Genomic DNA, 20,983 nt, shown 5'->3' with positions numbered 1-20,983 from the left:
TTATGGATCCAGGGACCTTTGGCCAAAGTGAAAAAGGTAGCATTTTCAAAATCTCAGAATATCATACTGATGCCTGTTTTAAAAGTCACATAATTAAGAAGTTTTTGAAATTTTAAAAAGTTTTTCTAAAACTCAGCAGTTCCCCCATTTCTAGATTTTGCCATAGTTCAAAAGTTCTGTACGGGATTTTTACAAATATTTGAAATGACATAAATGTACTTTTGGCCTATTATATCTGAGAAGTGAATATCCCAGAACATGGCTTTACTGAGCTTCCTTTAATAGAACCTGCAGTTGAACATTCTTAGTTCTGGTCTTTAAGGCATGTTCCGAGGTAATGATGAAAGGTCATGGGTTCTAATGCACTCCCCTTTTCTGTTTCAAGATACAATGGAAACACAAGGGAGGCCTACTTCAGCGTGGGCCTCCAAGGAATTGCTGAGGAAAATATTCAGAAGGTCAGAGACCTTGTGGATAGAACATTTGACGAAGTTGTTGAGTAAGTGTGGTCTTTTGTAATGATTTGCTTTCATCTTTCAAGAGTTCTCTTCCTGGAGGGACTGTGACTTCCTCAATGGTTTAGCCTTCTCTGTGTGTAATAAAATGTGTATTATCAGTTGATGCTACCCTGTAACGCTTTTTTGGGGGGTTGGGTAATGGGGATTGAACTCAGGGGTACTCAACCGCTGAACCACACCCCCAGCCCTAATTTGTATTTTACTTAGAGACAAGGTCCCACTGAGTTGCTTAGCACCTTGCCCTTTTACCCTGTAATGCTTAAATTTGTATTTCTTTTCACCATCTCACTTATTAATTGTGTTCTTTAGGAAAGGATTTGAAGATGATCAGATTGAAGCTTTACTTCATAAAATTGAAATTCAAATGAAGCATCAGTCAACCAGCTTTGGACGTGCCCTGATATCAGTATGATTTCTCAACCATCTGGGTTTTGGCTTTGGTTTGGTTTTGCCTTTTTACTTGTGCAATTAGTGGTTCTTGACAGCACTGAAAATAGATTCATACTGTTAGTGCTTTTCATTTGGAAAAGCCTTGGAAGTTAGGCTGTTTTTGGATCAGAAGATATAAATTTAATTACTTTTAGAATGCATTTTTATCTTTTTACTAGCTTAATTGGCTTCCTGATATTTTATGATTTAATGTGAAATAAATTTACACATAATTATAAATGTGTATGATAGCTTACAAACTCTTGGTAACAATTATATTTTTTAAACATGTGCTTTTTATTTTACTAGAACAAAATAAGGTTAAAATGAGTATTTTTCCCTTTCAACCAACTAAGGACTTAATTTTTTGTTATAAACAATCATCCATAGTATTTTTAAATACAGAAACTAAGATTTAAATAAAAGATCATGCCTTCCACATTTACTGAGTAGTACAATGTTTATAGGGTAGTACAGTGTTTGTGGTGTACTACGTATGACTTAAGTTCTTTATTCTAGTACATAGCTTCCTGCTGGAATCACGATGGGGACCCTGTGGAGCTCTTGCAGTTGGGAAATCAGTTAACTAAATTTAGGCAGTGCCTTAAGGAAAATCCTAAATTTTTGCAAGAAAAAGTGAAGCAATATTTTATGGTAAGAAAATTGGAGACTTTATTTCTTTAAATTTGAAGTTGGATTTCAAAATATTGGAAGGAATACTCAAAACATAATGTATATATTTCTATATATGTAAGTCAATTTCTAATAATGGATGTCATAATTTCTTAATTTCTAAGTTAAAAATGTAAATGCTTACACTAACTTATTGTTTTCTAGGTTTTAATGCAAGTTGATCTTTTTATATTAATATGTGTCCATTTTTATACATGTATGTATTAAAAAAGTGGACACATTTTCCTATTTAAACTATGAGAACAGTTGAGTACACTGACTATTCTCTATTTTAATACTGGATTCTCTTGATATTGCTTGTGTTCCTAGATTTCCAGGCATTTGTGCTTGGCTTTGTTCCTTGCTACATACTCATTTAAACTAGTAGAACTTTATAAAAGGTATGACTGATGGGTCAGACTGTTGCCTGTTTTGAAGGGTAACTTTTAATATGTGTCATTGTTTCAGACATAGAACATGATTTGATAATTTGACCTGCAATTTATCTTTGTTATAAGTTTTCATTCTACTCTAATTCTCTTACCTGTCTTTATAGTATTACAAATGGCATTTGTGCCTGTTTTTTAGATTATTAAAATAAGAGAAGCCTGTTAAATCACCTAACATTTATTTTTACATTAGATCAACCTCTACTGTGTCATAATAATTTACAAAATATTGAATCAAAACTTTTATTCCAGCATTTCAGAAGTTAATAGGATAATGAATATTAAACAGAAATTGTGAGAATTATCTGTAATTTAGACTGACATCCAAGATTTATAATACTAAAGAGTGCAGATTTCTTTTTACAACCAAAATGTAAAGGAAATATTAATGTGTTACAGTTATGGGTAAGACATAATGACTATAATAATAATCTAACAATAGTAACAGCTTATGTTAATTTTGTACTTACTTCATAGCAGGTATGGTTTTAAGGATTTTATATGGCTTATATACTTTGATTGGCAAAACAACCCTTGAGTTAAGTTCTGTTATCATGATTTTAAGAACAGTGAATGAACTGTGGAACCAAGGACATGTGATGCTGGTTCAGTATGTCAGACTTTAACAAAGTCTCATTTTAGTTTTTTTGTTAATGTGTTTGTTGCAGAATAATCAGCATAAACTGACTTTATCAATGAAACCGGATGAAAAATATTATGAGAAACAAACACAAATAGAAACAGAAAAACTGAAGCAAAAGGTCGATTCTCTCTCCCTGGAAGACAAGCAGCAGATCTATGAGAAAGGTCAGATATTTTGTTGCTTGGTAATTCCCTCTCCTTCACCCAGACCCAGCAAACTTTTTAGCTAGATTATAGTTGAAGGCAAGTATTATTTCACCCAACAAATACTGGGCACCTTCATAGTTCACATTGAGGCACTGGGTTCAATTGTGAGATTCAACCCTACATGAAAATTCATGCTGTGATTCACCTGGAAAGGCAGGAGTAATTGAAAAGTAGAAAGTAGCTTTATGAAATATATTCATTCTACAGATTTTATAAGTACTTTCTGTTAACCAGATACTGTAATATGTCAACAAAAATTTTGTTATAGTCACATTATTTAATTAATTGCCCAATGAACAATATAGGCGGTATAAGCGGTGATGTGTTCAGAGAGTCATGTCCCAGTGTGGGCACAGAGTACTGGTGCTGGCTGGTCACGTAGCACCATGAGGGCGTGTGTAGGTTAGACGAGGTCAAGACAGAAGAGGCTGATGAGCAGGAGGGTTGAGGAGAGTATTGGGAGGGCGGAGAGGAAGGAGGGCCACGTGGAAACCAAATGGAGGAGGTCCTTGAACAGAAGCTGGGGAGTGCCCGCCTGTGTGCTTCTTTACTCAGTCACAACAATTAGGAAGCCAGTAAAAATACAGTGGTGGTATCATTCAGGGCGATGTTAAGGGAATGGAAAGACATTAGAGTAAACTCTCAAGACCACTTAGAACGTACACATGGCATGAAGGTCAAAGCTGGAATAGCTGTGCTGGGAAAGGTGAGAAAGTCAGATTTGGGCCACCTCATAGGGGCTGGTGGGTTACCTGGGATAAAGAAAGGAGTAAGGTCCCCGGACAGAGTAGAAGGATTCAAATTAGCTTTTAATCAATGGCAGCTTTGCGTTCGGGAGAAAATATTTGTAAAATATGTATCTGATAACTTATTTGCAAAATGTAACCAGAATATATTAAAAAACTACAGCAAGTCAGGAATGTGGAAATAAAACCCACTTAAAAAATGGGCAATAGATTTTGATAATTACATAATCCAAGAAGACAAAAATGGTAAATAAATGCATGTTGTTATTTATATGGGAAGTGATCTCATTATTTTCTTAGGTAAATGAATAATTGCTTATTAGGAAAATGCAAATTAAAACAATACTTCTTTCATTACATACCTGCTGCAATAGCTGAAAATTTAAAATGCTGCAAATATCAAATATAATCAAGCATGTGAAACAAGTGGAACTCTCATGTGTTGCTAATGGCAAAGCAAAATGGTACAGCTACTTAAGAAAGCAATTTCATAATTTTTTTAATAGTGCTTCACAGTGCTGAAGTCCAGCAGTCTTAGTGCTGGGAATTTTCTAAAGAGGAATGAAGACATGTGTACATACTAAACTTGAAGCATCACAAATTTCCATCAACATGTATATTCATATTAAAAAATTACTACTCAGTCATAAAAAGGGAAAAAATTATGATGAACTCAACATGGATGAATCTCCTAGGCATTATGCTAAGTGAAGTAAATCAGGCACAAAAGAATACATACCACAGAGCCATGACTAGGATTATAGGAGAAATTACTGGGTTCATCAGGAGGTAGAAGTGACTCTGGAAAATGATTCCATTTTGATTATGGCAAGATTGCATTTACATAATCTAGCAAAGGAAAACTTAATGGCAACTTGTAACCTTTCTTCTCGACACGAGAATTCTTGTTTAGACACAGCTATTTTAAGCTGTTTGGTGAGTGCTAATTGACAGGTTCTGAGCTTTCCTTTTTAATTAAAGCCATTAATAAGTCCATAAAGTAATTCCATGCTTAAGCAGCAGACTGTATGTTCCCTAAATTGCTAACATATTCATGGACTGACCTTTAAGGTGTGCTTAGTGTACTGCAGTCCATCCAGTACTTTACAGATGATGTAATATTACAAAAGTATATTTTTGCCTTACAGATTCACTGCCAAGTTCCTTATTTAAAAAAAAAAAAATTATTCTAATTTATTGTTCATAAGTAGGACACAGTGCTAGTGCATTTAATGGTTATTTTAGGTCAGTAAGTCTTAAAGCATGTACTTCAATTCTATGAATTAAAGTTCAATATTAAATTAATACTAATGAGAAAAAAGGTGATTGAGAAATAAATTTAGTAAAAGCTTTAATCTTTAAAAATTTTAGTGTCTCTGTAATGTATTAAGTTCTAAGAAGGGATAAAATTCTTATTGTCAGGGAGCTTTGATTTGCTGGGAAAAAAAGAAAGTGCTGAATGTTTTGGACACTGGGTACATTCATAAAAGGAGCACTTGGGTTGTCGGAGTAGTGGCAGGAGGGGGGTCTTGAGGTGGGTCTTGGAACATTGGTGAGGCTGGGTAAGGAAAGAGCTTGAGACACTTAGAAAATGGAGTGGCATGAGATTGGGAAACTCAACTCAGTCAGGTGAGGAACGGTCTTGAGAATAGAACTCAGGGGAAGCTGGGCTCCTGACACCAAGGAGCAGAGACTGTTCTGGATGGTGATTGCTGCTCCAGACAGCAGGCCTTAGAGTGGGGGGTGGAGGTCGGGTTCTGCTTTACTTTGTTCTGGGCCCCGCGGTGCCTGTAGAGAGGAAGGCACTGCGTGGGACGCCCACTCTCTCCCATGTGCCATGTCTGAGTGGACTTCAGGTAGTCACAGGCTCTCACAGAAGACAAGGAAAGACGGAAGCGGCCAGCTGGAGTGTTCTTTGTTGTGATGTTGAGTTAAAATACTAGCACAGCACAGCCGTCCCCTACGAATGCTTGTGAACTAATTCGTTTATATGCTTGTGTGACAGAATTTTAAAGTCTGAAGTCTTTTTACAGAAGCACTACTGGAATCTCCCGAAAAACAAATTCTGGATTCTGTAGATTCTTTCTTCTCATGTATCCTGTGGTTCTGTGGAGTAATTCCCCAGGGAGAGAATTCCCTCTGATTAGATGCAAGATCATCAGGCGTGGGGAGTGTATTTTTTTAAACTCTGCTGTCATTTGTGAAATTTATTTGATTATAGAAGCATTTTACTGATATAAGTGAAAATTAATAAAAGATCACAAGTATTAAAGTCATTAAATTTCAATTCAGCCAAAAAATGGTTTGAAAACCATATAAAAAACAAGTTCAGTCTATCCAGTATAAAATTTTTAGTTTCAGAGGGGAACTTCTTAAGCAAAAAAACCATTCCTCAATAAAATTCTGTTTTCAGAATAATTGAGGAATGAGATTTAGAATGAATACCACTTACAGAGCAGATTCCATGCCTGTGGAACGTTCGTTTGGGAATGGCAGACACCTTAAACACCACAGTCGTTCACATATTCTCAGCACTAGGCCTTGGATTGCTAGTTTTGAATGTCAGATAATGAAAAGCAGAGAGGGGATAATTGTGTAAAACCTTTTAATTGTAGTCATGAGGGTTTCATTTTCCCTTTTCATTTTCTTTTTAGGTCTAGAATTAAGAAGTCAGCAAAGTAAACCTCAGGACGCTTCCTATCTGCCAGCACTGAAAGTCTCGGACATTGAGCCTACAATACCTTTCACCACCCTAGACGTGGCCTTGACAGGTCTCTCTCAACACTCAGATTTGGGGTGTATGAGTTTATTGATTAAGTTAAATATTAGAGAAACAGGGTCGCATTTTGGATGTTTTCCAGAAAACATTTGGGCACCCCTCTCCATTCTTGTTCTTCATATGTCTTGTAAATTATTTCTTATCTTCGATGACAGTAGGCTTCTTTACTCAGTAGGAGCCTGTATTTGTTTTCCAGTGAGTAGATTTGATGTGGCTCTAATTTTCTTCTTCTAGAAACATAAGGATTTAGTTTATGCTGTGGGTTTTAAGTGGTTTTAAAGGTCGTAGGATCTCTTTGAGCCCTTTGCCAAGGCTGTCTCTTCAGCTCAGCTGTCAGTGTAGGAGAGAAGTGGAGGGATGAAGAAATGCCTCAGTTTAGGATCGACTGGAAAGGGAGTTGAAGGCTGCTCTTAGCCTCCTCTCTCATCCAGTCTGTATCCTGTCACTGCTTTTGAATTCCAGAGTTCAGTTAATTTCACTTGGGTTCTGGTTGGTAGCTTATGGGACACGTGTCTCTGGAGTAACATTACCCTGAAAGGTGTTGGCATTGAGCTTAGTAGTGGGCATGGTCGGAGCTTACTGATCTAATGCCACTGTTATGCTTCAATCTGTACCACTGAGGACAGGATTTTAGACTACCTGTACACATCTGTTTTCTGTGAAACAACTCAAACCTGCCTCATATTTTAATAGTACTTGGCATGTTTACCGAGTCTGACTTACTTGGACACCCATGTGTATGCACACGTGAGTGTGTGTGCATGTGCATGTTGGCATAAGTCCCTTTATCCTAAAGAGTGGGGCTCCTATCCCACTGATACTTTAATCCCTCATGGTCTTTATTTACCAGTGAGTTTCCTAGGTGTTCATTATAAGAATTAGCAAAGACAGTTAGTCATCAGTGAAGACTTTAGTCCCTTTTCTGATTTTCAGGCTTTGTGCTAGGTGGGAATACACAAAATAGAATCCATAGTACTCACTCACCAGAGACTTGCAGGGGTCCCAAGGCTGCAGAGTCCTAAGAGCTCACAGAATATGCTGGGGGATAAATGGGTGCTAGAGCAGAAAGTGTCACACCTAAAGGGTCAGTATTGCTCTTTGTGGAAGATGAGCAGCATTTATACTAGGTGAAATAGGTCAGATGTTGCTGGAATGACCTAGTCAGGTCACTGTCAATCGAGCGTGGGTTTTAGTAAAGGTGTACTGAATAGGCACTGGAATGCTGGCATAGTCAGATGAGCACAGCTATTCTTCCATTATGATCCTTCAAAAATTAGGGTTTGCTTTAGTATCAAAGTTTTTTTTTTTTTTTTTTTTTTTGTCATAATGCAAGTACAAGAGGAAAACTTATATAAAGTGGAGTAAATAATATTATTTGTTACTAAGTTTTAAACCTCCATTCTTGAAAAGCATAGAATTATTTCTGAAAAATTAAAAATGATTAAAATTTTACTGGTTAAAAAAATTAACCTCTTTTGTTTTTCTAGCTGGAGACATCCCTGTGCAGTACTGTGCCCAGCCCACCAACGGCCTGGTGTACTTCCGAGCCTTCTCTAGTTTAAACACACTCCCAGAGGAGCTGAGGCCTTATGTGCCTCTCTTTTGCAGCGTCCTTACCAAGTGAGTTTCAGGTTTGCAATAGACACACATTTACATAATTCAGCACCTCTTTGTGTGTTTTATGAGTGCATATGTTCTGTGTGTTTATATTGTTTTAATAGTAACCACCTTTCAGTGACTCATTTTTCAAAGCTTACAATGCTGTTATGGTGTATAAATACAGTATATTTTAGAATTTTTTTTCTTGTGGAAATTATATTTTCTTACCACAATATATACTATTAAAAGTTTTATGAATTTAGATAATACTTATAGATGGATCATCCCAATGCTATTGATCTTTTAAGATTTCGAAAAGGAGTAATGGTGTTTATTCAGGAAATATGAGCAGTTCAGTGCAGGACCTAGGCCTCGGTCTGTCTTGAGAGAACTTGGTGTGTCTCCTCCTCCTGTGCTTTACTTCTCTGCTGAGCTAACTTGCAGGTTACTTCATTGTCCTCCATCAGCAGGTGTCTGAATGGATTTGGAAACAAAAGTCTACATGCAGTCCTTGTCCCTTTTCTTTGTGCATGACAGAGACTGAGGGTGGCAGGGTAAGCAGTATATAAGCTTTAGCCCTTGCTCTTCCAGGAAAACATAGGGTACCTAATCATTGCAGCAGACTGTACTTTGTGGAGGTACAGATGCTGGCATGTGTGGAACACTGTGTGACTGTGGACACCACACCCTAACTGAGCTTCGGGTCACATGGAAAATGGCTTCCACCTTTGGAAAGTCTCTGCCTTCTTTTTAAGAGCTCTCATCTCTTACAAGCAATTTGAGATAATACCTTCCATTTGTCCTCTTGGTTCAGATTATTTCTTGTGTTAGGAACATTGGTGAGAATATTTCTTTTAGAAGCATCAATGCAAATAGTAATTCTGCTTTTCTTAAAAATTTAAAAAGACTAATTTTTTGGATCTCTTCCCCCAAGACCACTACACATTCTAACAAATGAAATATGTTTCAGAATGTTTTAGAAGAAAATAGAGAACACTCATCAATCAGTTCCAAGCTTGGGGCTGGAGGAGCACATAGAGACTTTTATGTTCAGTGCTAGACACTGGCTGCCTAAGTGCATAGGGGCCTGAACCCTGGAAATGAGTCCCTGAAGAAGAGGAGCCGGTTTCCACTTTAGAGAGAGGGTACCTGAGCAGTCTAGAGAGTGTCAACCCCAAAATGCATCTGGGCTTTCTAAGCTTTGATGTATAGAATGAGGTTTATAAAGCCACAGTCCTGAGTTAGTATAACTTGCCATTCAAGATACACGATTTTAAAAGTGGTAACGGTGCAAGACGCCTTGGTAACTGAGGAAACTCTGCTTTGCCATGACAGGCTGGGCTGTGGCACTCTCAACTACAGAGAACAGGCTCAGCAACTTGAGCTGAAGACTGGAGACATGACGGTGTCTCCCCACGTGCTCCCCGATGAGTCTCACCTGGACACATACGAGCAGGTAGCGTTCCTCTTCAGGATGGGAGCTGTCCTCAGAGGTTTGCTTCTAAAGTGTGTTGTGTTTTTCTTTTAAATTACACTAAGTTCTTGCTCATTTATTTTTTTCCTTTCATGATACAGGGCGTGCTTTTCTCATCTTTCTGCCTGGATCGAAATCTCCCCGACATGATGCACCTGTGGAGCGAAATATTTAACAAGTAACTTCATTTGCAAAAGATGTTAATGCTTGAGATGTAGTGGAAATGTAACACTGAAATGTTCTCAAAGTAGACTTTGCTCAACTTGTTGGTCGTTGGGTTTCCTAGCCTGGCTTTACTTTTCATTCCTATGGACTAGTAAAATGTCTGAGGTTGTTGAAATAGTCTGAAAACTTATACATAATAAAGTTTTTCTTGATATCGAAGGGGGCACAGGTGGGTCTCCAGGAATTTATTATGTTTTTCTTTTTCCATAGCCCATGCTTTGAAGAAGATGAACACTTCAAAGTGTTAGTTAAGATGACAGCTCAGGAGCTCTCAAATGGGATTCCAGACTCTGGGCATTTGTATGCGACCCTTAGAGCTAGCAGGACCCTCACGCCTGCAGGGGACTTACAGGAGACCTTCAGTGGCATGAATCAGGTGGGACTTGGGAAGGGATGCTTGTTACCCTGGCTTAGCCACATCTTCTTCCAGAGTTGCTGATGTTTCCTGGCAATAAGATATTTATGTCAGAAACACTAACATTATAACTGACCACATTTCATGGGGAATTAATTTTTTAACTCATTTTCCTCCTGTGCAACCTCTACTCCAACACCTCCCTTCTCCAAAACTGGCAGTTATGAGACACAAGCACAAAATTGGGACGTGTCTCCTGCAGGATTCTGGGGTTGATGATGTTTACTTTTCAGACTGAGGCTCCGTCTGTGTCTCAATCACTTTTGTGTTTGATTCCTTTGGTTCAGGTGAGGTTGATGAAGAGAATCGCTGAAATGACAGACATCAAACCTATCCTAAGAAAGTTCCCACGGATCAAGAAACACGTATTAAACTGTGATAATCTGAGGTAGGCTCCTGATTTGTTTCTAAAGAAAATTCTTATTCATTTCATTCTGTTTAGTGTGATTTTTAGATATTTTTTACTTGAAGTTATATACATTTGTGTTCAAGAAAGAAAAGCTATTTGGTATAGGCATAAGTTGTAGAATTCATTCTAGACTTCAAATGTTCTAGTGAACTAAAATCATTTTCTATGGGAATGAAAAGAATTATGTTTTAAGTTAAATAAAATGTGTGGGAGGTGGGGAAGAGAGCAAGCTAATTTAATTCTAGAATTGCAAAGATTTAAGGTGAAGATTTAAAGTTATATTGTTTCCAAAAGCAAATGTTCACTAAATAAGCAATCTGTGAAACCCAGTAAAGGTTAATTTGCTCAAGACCAGAATAAAAGTACAGTTTCTTATAAAAATAAAATTATATGATGACTAGCTTATGCCTTCAGGTTTGAGCATAAATAAAATTTAAAAGTCCTTAGTGGTATATTTGCAGCATCGTACTGCATGACACTGATTTGGAACTCACTGTGGAAATGTTCAGGTCACTGGTTTCACACAGCCCTGGCCCCTTTTCCATGTTGGTTCCTGAGAATCAGTGAACAGAGTCTGCAGGTCGTGCTGTGGGTGCCAGGAGGTGAGAGCTGGTAGTCAGGCTTCAGGTTGGCATCAGGCAGGCCTGACTGCAGGTTCTGGCCCAGGGCTCAGGCACACGCCACAGCCGTCCTGGGCAACATGACCTCTCTGGTCTTCTGCCTCCTTCGCCAAACCCTACCTTGCAGGTTAATCGTAAGGAACAAAAGAACTAATATATGCAACCCCATTAATTTAGTGCCTAAACATTGTATTAATTTAACGATACCAGCTATTAATTTATTTAAATTGGAAAATATATTCTACCAAGATACAGTAGAGTTCAAATAAATTTTATATGATAGTATTTGTGTTTTTTTAGAATTTGGAAACGTATTAAAGTATATTTTGGAAACAGTAATTTTTGGCATTTTATGACTTTTTATTTGAGCATCAATTCACATTTTCATATTGATCTCTTGACAGTAGTAAAGTTTTGAATCTTATTACGTAAGTCTGAAGACAGTACTGGCAGATCTTAATGTTCTTTTTATTCTCTTTGCTTTTAACACAGACTTTAGAGTAAGTAACTCTTTATATTTTAATGACTATTAGATATAACACATTGAAATAAATATGGGAAAGGCTGATAATTTGAAAGCACTGTAAAGAAGTAAGACAGCTGTATCATTTTCACATTTGGAAACTGGTTTCTTTTTAACAATTAGAATATTGTCTTATACAGAAACATTGTTATTCACTTCATATTTTTGTGTGATTTATACAAAATGTGATGAATCAGTTAAAAGTGTTTTACTTTTTATAATAATGGTTTACTGTACATAATTTTTTAATCAGATGTTCAGTGAATGCTACTCCTCAGCAGATGGCGCAGGCAGAAAAAGAGGTAGAAAGATTCATTAAAAGCCTTGGTCGAAGCAAGAAGGAACGAAAGCCTGTCCGTCCACACGTGGTTGAGGTAACACACTGGCCATAAGCTGGAGTCTTTGGTTATGTGGCCAGCACTACAGTTGTCCTCAGTTTTTACACAGATTACCTCATTTAACTCTAAAAGCATCAGATGTGAAGAAACTGAAGAGGTGTACATGGCTTCTAGCACTGACTGAGTTAAAGGAATTCACTTCCTGTCGTCTGGCCTTCCATCCTGTGCTCACTTCCTGTTACTGAAGTTTCCTGACAAGGAAAGACAGACTCTGGTTTGGAATATGGCCATAAAAATAGCCCAAAACAATTATCTGATGAAGTCTGTCTCTCACTGTTTGTTAGACTTTGGAAGACACAGATTGTTAAAAATCCCTTTTGCTGTGACTCATTAGTTCATGTATTTTTCTCTAAAGCAATATCAGTCATTAGTAATCTAATCAATTTGATCAATTTACAAAGGTGGTTTTAGTCTGATTCACCATTTTCAGTGAGAGGCCTTACTTCACACTGGAAAGTACTGATGGTTGGAAGATCTTGCTGGAATGATTCCCAGGGTCCTCTTCCTCTGCTGACCTTCACCCATCCCTTCTGCATTTGTGCCCTCATCCCCTGGCTGCTCCTGTTTCACTAGCTTCTCCACCTCACCTCTGGGAGACCATGTCGGGGCAGCTTCCTGTTGCTTTGGGACCCTCTGTCCACAGCCCATTCACGTTATATAACCTCTTGTTTTTGGTGCAGTTTTATGACTAGAAAATGCAAAAAAAAAAAAAAAAAGAAAGTATTTTTCATTGTGATGTACAACAAGGACCTTTTTCATTAACTTTCTGAAAAAATCAACACAATAAGTTTGCTTCTTTCAAATATCTGAATATTTGTTATGAAAGAGTTAAATAGCTCTCCCCTAATACTTGCTATCAGCTCTGTGAATTTTACAGTCTATACCATGTCTCTTTCATGAGGGTTTTGAATTTTTCTCATTTCTATTGGAAACATTCTATTTTCAGAAACCTGCACACAGTGCGTCTGGTGAAAGTGCACACGGAAGCAGCTCCCAGATCATAAGGAAGCTGATCACAGTAAGTGGTCACAGGGCCTTGACTCCAGAGTGACCAGTGCTTTTCGCTTTGCACGGTGTGTTGGGTCACCCTCAGAGCGGAGTGCTCCTCTGGGCCTCCATCTGCGTCCTCCTGGGCTGGGCTGTGTCCTTAGAATTGTCAATTGCATCTGGTCACTGCCTCTCTGAGCCCTTTTCTTCCCTTAGAGACTGCTGAATGAATGTCCCGTTCCCGGGTAGGCATGTGGCTAGGAAGACACTGGCTGCTCCACCAGGTTCCGTCCCCTTGCAGCTCACGGTGCTTAGATCAGCCGCCCACCCTCCAGTAGGAAGTGCGATCGTCCCTCCTACCCACTCAGCTTTTTGCAGTGAAGCCATTGGGCTTTGCTTATCACAGCATGGCAGTTTAACATGCTCCCAGAGAATCAGCTGTGGTAGAAATGATGTGCAATGGGATGTTTTTAATTAGCAACTGTATTCTAAAGCATCACATTGAGCATGAAATATTTTATGTTAGTCTTGAAGTCAGAGGTTGTGTGGAATGAAGTAATCGTGGTGGCTTGCTCTTAGGTAGGAGCACCCTGTAGGTGACTCCCTCAGGGAAGTCATAGTGCCTGTGGTCCATGCGAGCTGCTGAAGCCTGGCGTGACCAACCCCTTTGTTTCTCAGGACCCCACTTTCAAACCTTGCCAGATGAAGACGCATTTCCTGCTGCCGTTCCCAGTCCATTACGTGGCTGAGTGTATCAGGACTGTCCCCTACATGCATCCAGATCACGCCAGGTAGGTGGCAGTGGAGTGAGGACCTCACAGCTGTGTGCTTTAAGAACAACATTTGTTGAGCATGTTAGAAAGAAGAAAGGCATGTTTTGTGTCACACACAGTTTTTATACTGACTTTGAGCACTGGACCCTGCTGTGTGAATTGGATCTGTCTGCTAACTATGCCCAGTTGGCAAGAACTCATGGAAAAAACTCAAAGTATGCTCCCCAAGGAGTCCACACAGCAAGGCCTTTGTAAACCGAAAGCCCAACAGGCCTATTGTTTGATTAAAAAATTATTATGTTTATTAATAAAAATGTATCATTATTAGATATAATAGTGGGATTCATCAAGCTTTACTTCTACATGCCCATTTGCTCAGTCTCATTTCACAGTATCTCCCCTTTCCCTCTGCTCCTTCCTCCTCCTCATGCCCTTGCTCTACCATACTGGTCTCCCTTCTACTACTATTGTATTGTAATTAGTGCATTATACTTCTATATAAAAGTGGGATTCATTGTGAAATATTTATATAGGAAAACGGCATAATTTGATTTTTTTTCCCCACATCTCTTCCCTCCCTTTCAATCTCATTCCTCTACTCTGTTGTCTCTCTTCTCTTTTTGTGTGATCCCTTTTTATGCCTTTTTTTCTTTTCTCCTCTCTAGTTTCTACATATGAGAGGAAATATTTGACCTTTGATTCTGAGACTGACTTATTTCACTTAGCGTGATGTGCTCTGGTTTCATCCATTTACCAGCAAATGTAACTTCATTCTTCTTTATTCCATTGTATGGATGTGTGTGTGTGTGTGTGTGTGTGTGTTTATGTATGTATATATAGGTATATATGTATACATGTAATATTTTCTTTAATCCATTCATCAGTTGGCAGATACCTAGACTGGTTCCATAACTTGGCTGTTGTAAATTGTGCTGCTGTAAATGTTGGTACACATGTAATACTATAGTGTGCTGATTCTAGTTCTTCTGGATACAGGGAGCGGGACGGCTGGGTTATAGGCTGGCTGTATTCCTAGTCTTGAGAAATCTTTGTACTGCTTTCCAAAATGGTGGTACTCATTTGTAGTCCTACCAGTAATATGTAAATGTATCTTTCCCCCACACCCTCATCGGAGTGTGTTATTTGTATTCTCCATGGCTGCCATTCTGACTGGAGTGCGATGGAAATCTCAGTGTAGTTTGGTTTCTGATTCCCTGATTGCTAGGGATGTTGAGCATTTTTGCATGTGTCCATTGACCATTTGTATTTCTTCTTTTGAGAAATGTTTGTTTAGATCATTTGGCCATTTGCTGATTGGGTTCTTTTCTTTTTGGTTAGTTTTTTGAGTTAATCATATGTTGTGGATATTAGTCCCTTCTTGGAATAGCAGGTAAAGATTTTCTCCCACTCTGTAGACTCCCTTTCTGTGCTCTTTTACCTCTGCTGCACAGGAGTGTTTTAATTTGATTCCATCCCACTTATTGATTCTTGGTTTTATTTCTTGAGCTCTGGGAGCTGATACCCAATGCTTTTTATGATGGAGTGGCAAGCCTGTGTTTTCTTTTAGTAGTGACTGTGCTTCTGGCTAATTCCTAGGTCTTTGATATATTTGAGTTGACAGATATATTTGTGCAGAGTGAGAGAGAGATCGAGATCTAGTCTCATTCTTCTGCATATCACTATCTAGTTTTCCCAGCACCATTTGTTAAAAAGGCTATCTTTTCTTCAGTGTGTGTTTTTGGCTCCTTTGACAAGGATCAGGTGACTGTATCTAAGTAGACTTATGTCCGTGACTTCTACTTGTCTTCATGTCTGTTTTGATGCCAATACCATGCTGCTTCTGTTACTATAGTGCTCTAGTGTATAATTTGAAGTCAGGTATTTTGATACTTCCAGCATTACTTATTGCTCAGAATTGCTTTGGCCATTCTGTGTCTTTTATTGTTCCTTATGAATTTTAGAACTGTTCTTAGTTCTGTGAAGAATATCATTGGTATCTTGATGGGGATTACATTGAATCTGTAGATTGCTTAAGTATTATAACCATTTTGATGATATTAATTCTGCCTACCAAGAACATGGCAGATCTTTCCATTTTCTATGGTCTTAATTTCTTTTTTTCAGTTTTCCATAATTTTCATTGTAGAGGTCTTTTACCACCTTAGAATTATTTCCAAGTTTTTGTTTTTGGGTTGGTTGGTTGGTTTGTTGAGGTTTTGGGAATGGAATTGTTTTCTTTCTCATCAGGTTCATTATTGAAATACAGAAAAGCTATTGATTTTTGTATGCTGATCTTAGATCCTGTTACTTGGCTGAATGTATCAGCTCTAGAAGTCTTCTGGTAGAGTTTTCTGGGTCTTTTAAGTCTAGGATCATGAGATCAGCAGATAATTTGAAGACTTCTTTTTCTATTTATATCCATTGAAACTTCCTTTTCTTTCTTGTTATAACTGGAATTTCAAGAGCTATATTGCATAAGAGTATTGAGAGTGGATAACCTTGTCTTGTTCCTGATTTTAAAGGAAGTACTTTCTATTTTTCCCTGTTCAGTATGATGCCTATTTTTGTAAACAATTTATATCCCTCCCGTAAATACTGACATTTATAGTAAATTAACTCCTTTCAAAATGACAGACTTGGTATCCTCATGTGTAGGTAAAAATTGTGTAAATGAAGGCTTGAAACTTCGGTAAATGTGGTAGATGGAACCCGTGTGCTTACATTTGAACCCTCTAGTAACCCCACAAAGTGTCAGCAGAGACTTAAAAACCATAAAGCCCCAAGGTGAAAGGAATGGAGACAGATGGCGGACAGCATGCAGAAGCTTCGGGGAAACTTAGAAAGCTGGAATGCAGAGGAGTGTGGAGCGTGTGACACGGGGAAGCTGCAGAGAGAGCCAGTTGCCTGGCAGAGCCAAGGGGGCAGGAAACAGGCACCTCCTCAGGGAGTGTGGGGTTCTGGAAGCCAGGCGCTTATTTCCTGTGGGGAGTTAGACTCCCTGCTCTGCCCACCCAAGTGGGAAGCTGAGGTCGGCCCTGGGCCGAGTAGCCAGGTGGAGCGGAGGTGCCTTGGAGGTGCCGAGGAGGCACGTGGGAGCCAAGCAGATGAACAAGCCTCTCTGGGGGTGGAGAGAGAAGTGGGGAAGGGGGTTCAAGGTAGGAAATACCATAAGATGGGTCTCAACTGTGTTTTCAGTATTTAAATATTAGTAGAAAATAAATATTTCTGTAAGTCAAATATGATATGTGTTGTATTCAGCAGGAAAATGTAAATTTAAAATGCTCAAATGTTGTAAGTCACCTCTGGGTGACTTTTTTGTATTTTATAATTTTTCAAGAAATGAACATGTATTTTTACATAATATTAAAATAATAGGAAATCTCAAGACAGGTAACACAGGTGGATAAAAACTGCAGCCCTGATGCAAGTTGGAAGCTCTCTTCTCCAGGGACCCTGTCCTGTCCCTGCCCAGCCAAGGGAAGTGCTGGCACTGGCCCTGAGTGGCTCCGCCCCTTGCACACGAGGTTTCCCCTGATCATCAGGAGAGACCACAGTGACTTCTCTACCACTGTCCTTCAGGAATAGGGTCATGGTCAAGCCTTCATTTCATTGCTCATCTGGCCTGTTTCAGCCTCTGTCCTAGAAGACCACAGTCGGTGGTAGTGGGGGTCAGGGACCAGGTCTCACCACAGCGTGATTAACAGACCTGGGTTGTTGCCACAGACTTCCCAGTTGGGCTCCCTTCTGCAGCATCATGGCTGGCTGATCTTTGGCCATGTTAATATGCTGCCTAAAAACTTTCTCTCTTCCAGAGGGACAACTGTTACCATTCACAGTGGAAGCCATCGGGAAACTGAGCCTTATGAAAAGAAATGTGCTTTACTGGATGTGTTTTCTTAGTCAGGGATGCCTGTATGAATCTGTCCGGTTTTCCACATTGTGATGTGGGACATTCAGCCAATGATCATGTGTACATCTGCCTCACAACAACTACTTGTTGTCATTCCATTGCTCTGCCCATTGATTTTGAAAGCTTTGGCTGCAAATGAATGACTTTTCTTTTACAAATTTTATTTGCATCTCCAATTGGTATGGAGAACTAAGGTTTTCCCACATATTTTAAGTAGATTACTTTCTTTGCTTTTTTTCTTATGCTATGAGTATATCATTTTCCTCTTTCTTAATGTGGACATTTGAATGATTTGGGACTTGTGTTTAATTTTCAATATGTGATGATGATACTCTTTGTGAGAACTCCTCTCCTAATCTTATCATTTTGTTAATTTGTTTTTTAGCCATTGTCTTAACGATTTTTCTTTAGCTTTTACATATTTTAGTTCATATAATCTAATCATTTTCTGGGAGTCTGCAAAAAATTTCTTTTCTTAAACAATAAAAAAAAATGAAATTAGTTAAAAAAAAAATAGCCCCTTTTTATTGTATCAGACTTTTAAAATGCCACAAACATAACAAGTTAAGCCATGTAGAAGAAGTCCTTTTCTATTCCATCTCCACAGTCTCTCCATTCCAAACCCTGTGATCCAAGTGAGCTATTTGAAAATTGTTCTTCCCCATAGTCTTACTTTGTTTGTGTTTATTACATAAAAGGAAAAAAAAAAAGTGGGACCATAATATGGAGTGGTCCCTGAGGTTTTTGTTCTAGGACCCCTTGCAGATACCAAATCTGGATGCCCTAGTATTTGCATACAGCTTCCTCCTGTATACTTCAAATCATGACTCGGTTACTTATAATACCTAATACAGTGTAAATGTTGGGCAAAGAGCTGCTGCACTGTAGTGTTTGGGGAATAATGACTAGAAAACGTGACCTGCATGTTCACTGCAGATAACTTTTTGTTGTTAATATTTCTGATTTGTGCTTGATTGAACCCAAGGATGCTGTAGAGAGCTGACTGTATATTACTTTCTAACTTGGTTTTCTTTTTTTTTTTTTTTTTTCATTTAATTATGCTCTTGACATCTCTTCAGATTACATTATATGTAATACTTCGTATGAGCCCTGTTGTTTTTCACTTTCCTTTTTTTAATACATTAATTTCAGTCTGAGGATCCTTGCACGTGTGATGACAGCTAAATTCTTGCATACAGAAATTCGAGAAAAAGGGGGTGCTTATGGTGGAGGTGCTAAACTCAGCTATAATGGAATTTTCACTTTTTACTCTTACAGGTGAGTTGGTGTTTTTCACCACATCACATGTGTTAACACTCATGTCATTTCACTTCTAGTTCTTGTATCTGCTGTCATCATCTTGTATATCTGAGTGACTGTCACCCAACCACACCCAGCAACGTCCTTTATGTTGTAAGGACCAGGGATAGGAGCAGAACACCATATTAATTATTTTTAAGTAAATCCTCATTTGCTAATTGTCACATTTAGGTAGACTACAACCTGAGAGCCTCTGAGCCCCTGTCAATTGCAGAGGCCGAAGGGAGATCCTATTTTAGGTTTTCATAGACCTCAGACTGCTACCCTTTTACGTGGTATAATTCTACATTTCCCCAAGCCCTGCTGCCTGAAGGCATGGGCCAGAACAGCCTGAGCGAGCGCTGGTTGTCGTCACTTTGATGCACTTCTCCTTGTCCCCCCTTCTTTGAGCTCTTCCCCCACTGACTGCACCTGCGCCCAGGCCATACCTAGATGAGGAGGTGAAACAGCCCCCAGGTCCTCCCCTCACGTTCCCCAGAAGTCGCCTTCAGATCGTGATGGTGGGTAGCAAAGACTGGTGGTCTTTCCATTCAGATACAAGGAAATATCTCAAAAATTATCTTACCTTTGGGTAAATTCTAGACTCGTGGGTTTATCTTCTGGAAGTATTTTTGTTTAACCTTGAACTTTTTTTACAAGTGTCCTGTAATGTCATTGTGTTCCTGACTTCCCTTCATCCATGTGACTACCTCTCCTGATGGAATCACAAAAGAGCATTTTAAAATAAAAATGGCAATAAAATTAGGCAGGAAGACCATGTCACCAAGTACAGGGAATTTGTGACAAGGTTGTTGTGGTCAGATTTAAACTACAGAGTATAATTGCTCTGTCACTACGGTGTTTGGAATATGGCATGTTAAAAGTAGAGCTATTAACAAACAGAAAATGTTGAAGAACTCTTGGTCAACACATGATTGTCATTAATTTTTCCATGGTAAAATGCTTCAGTATTTAACTCTGGTTTTCCAGGGATCCAAATTCACTAGAAACACTCAATTCTTTTGAGAAGGCCATTGACTGGGCTAAATCTGGAAAATTCACAGAGCAGGACATTGATGAAGCTAAGCTCTCTGTTTTCTCCGCTGTAGATGCTCCTATCGCTCCTTCAGACAAAGGTAATTTGAGTAAATGATGAAAACCTTGATCTGCGTTATTGCCAGCTAAAACTCCAGAGTTTTCTGAGTACTAGCTTCTTGGCATGTGTGAACCACAAGCAGCAATTCTTTTATTTTTTCCATCTCTGTCCTTTTCCTTTGTGAATGGTTTTCATATTTAACAACCTAAACAGTGACCTTGAAGTCATGCTTCCCAACATCAAGTCAAGAACATCTTGATGTTTCATTTCAAGTGCATCACATCGTACCGTCTGAGCTTGAATAATCTAGGACCCCACACGGTCAAATTGCTGACCCACATGATACGACTTGCCAGGTAGAGATGCATGTTGCTGACATGGCATGAGAATGGCCATGTCAGCATACAGCGCCATTTTGTTCACAATATTACCAGCCACAGGTGACCCTTGCTGACTCTTCACCCACACTCCAAAAGTGGGACTCTGTAGGAGGGGTGAGCACAGCTCTGTGGCAAGTGGAGGTCAAGGTTTGACCACTCTGGGCCATGCAAAGACCTGTTGAAATACATCATAAAGTGACTTCGGTGTCCCTGCCAGGTTGTGAGCTCAGAGCCCCACGTGAGCCATAGCCAGCCAGCTTCTCCATCTGTACCTGTGGTTTAACTTTTAGGAATGGACCACTTCTTGTTTGGCCTTTCGGATGAGGTAAAACAGGCACACAGGGAGCAGCTCTTCGCTGTCAGTCACGACAAGCTGATTGCCGTGAGCAACGCGTGAGTATTGTGTGGGTTGATGTGTGATCAGTGAAATTCA

At 39.0% G+C, this 20,983-nt stretch overlaps 1 protein-coding gene across 1 annotated transcript in view; it reads left to right on the top strand.

The window, feature by feature from the left end:
- Window positions 1-20,983, top strand: part of PITRM1 (pitrilysin metallopeptidase 1) — a 32,603-nt gene that overhangs the window by 11,138 nt on the left and 482 nt on the right. Inside the window, exons 11-26 of the mRNA XM_079107039.1 lie at window positions 386-499; window positions 828-924; window positions 1,467-1,601; window positions 2,737-2,875; window positions 6,318-6,434; window positions 7,930-8,062; window positions 9,377-9,497; window positions 9,617-9,693; window positions 9,951-10,116; window positions 10,443-10,543; window positions 11,961-12,081; window positions 13,052-13,123; window positions 13,771-13,883; window positions 18,928-19,053; window positions 20,065-20,210; window positions 20,841-20,943. Coding sequence (XP_078963165.1) covers window positions 386-499; window positions 828-924; window positions 1,467-1,601; window positions 2,737-2,875; window positions 6,318-6,434; window positions 7,930-8,062; window positions 9,377-9,497; window positions 9,617-9,693; window positions 9,951-10,116; window positions 10,443-10,543; window positions 11,961-12,081; window positions 13,052-13,123; window positions 13,771-13,883; window positions 18,928-19,053; window positions 20,065-20,210; window positions 20,841-20,943 — 1,881 coding nt within the window. The remainder of the gene's footprint in view (window positions 1-385; window positions 500-827; window positions 925-1,466; window positions 1,602-2,736; window positions 2,876-6,317; window positions 6,435-7,929; window positions 8,063-9,376; window positions 9,498-9,616; window positions 9,694-9,950; window positions 10,117-10,442; window positions 10,544-11,960; window positions 12,082-13,051; window positions 13,124-13,770; window positions 13,884-18,927; window positions 19,054-20,064; window positions 20,211-20,840; window positions 20,944-20,983) is intronic.

The sequence above is a fragment of the Sciurus vulgaris genome, assembly GCF_902686455.1.
Source record: "Sciurus vulgaris genome assembly, chromosome: 12".
NCBI classification, from domain to species: Eukaryota; Metazoa; Chordata; class Mammalia; order Rodentia; family Sciuridae; genus Sciurus; species Sciurus vulgaris.
The sequence above is the reverse complement of the archived record's forward strand: the minus strand, read 5'-3'. Positions and strand labels throughout refer to the sequence as shown.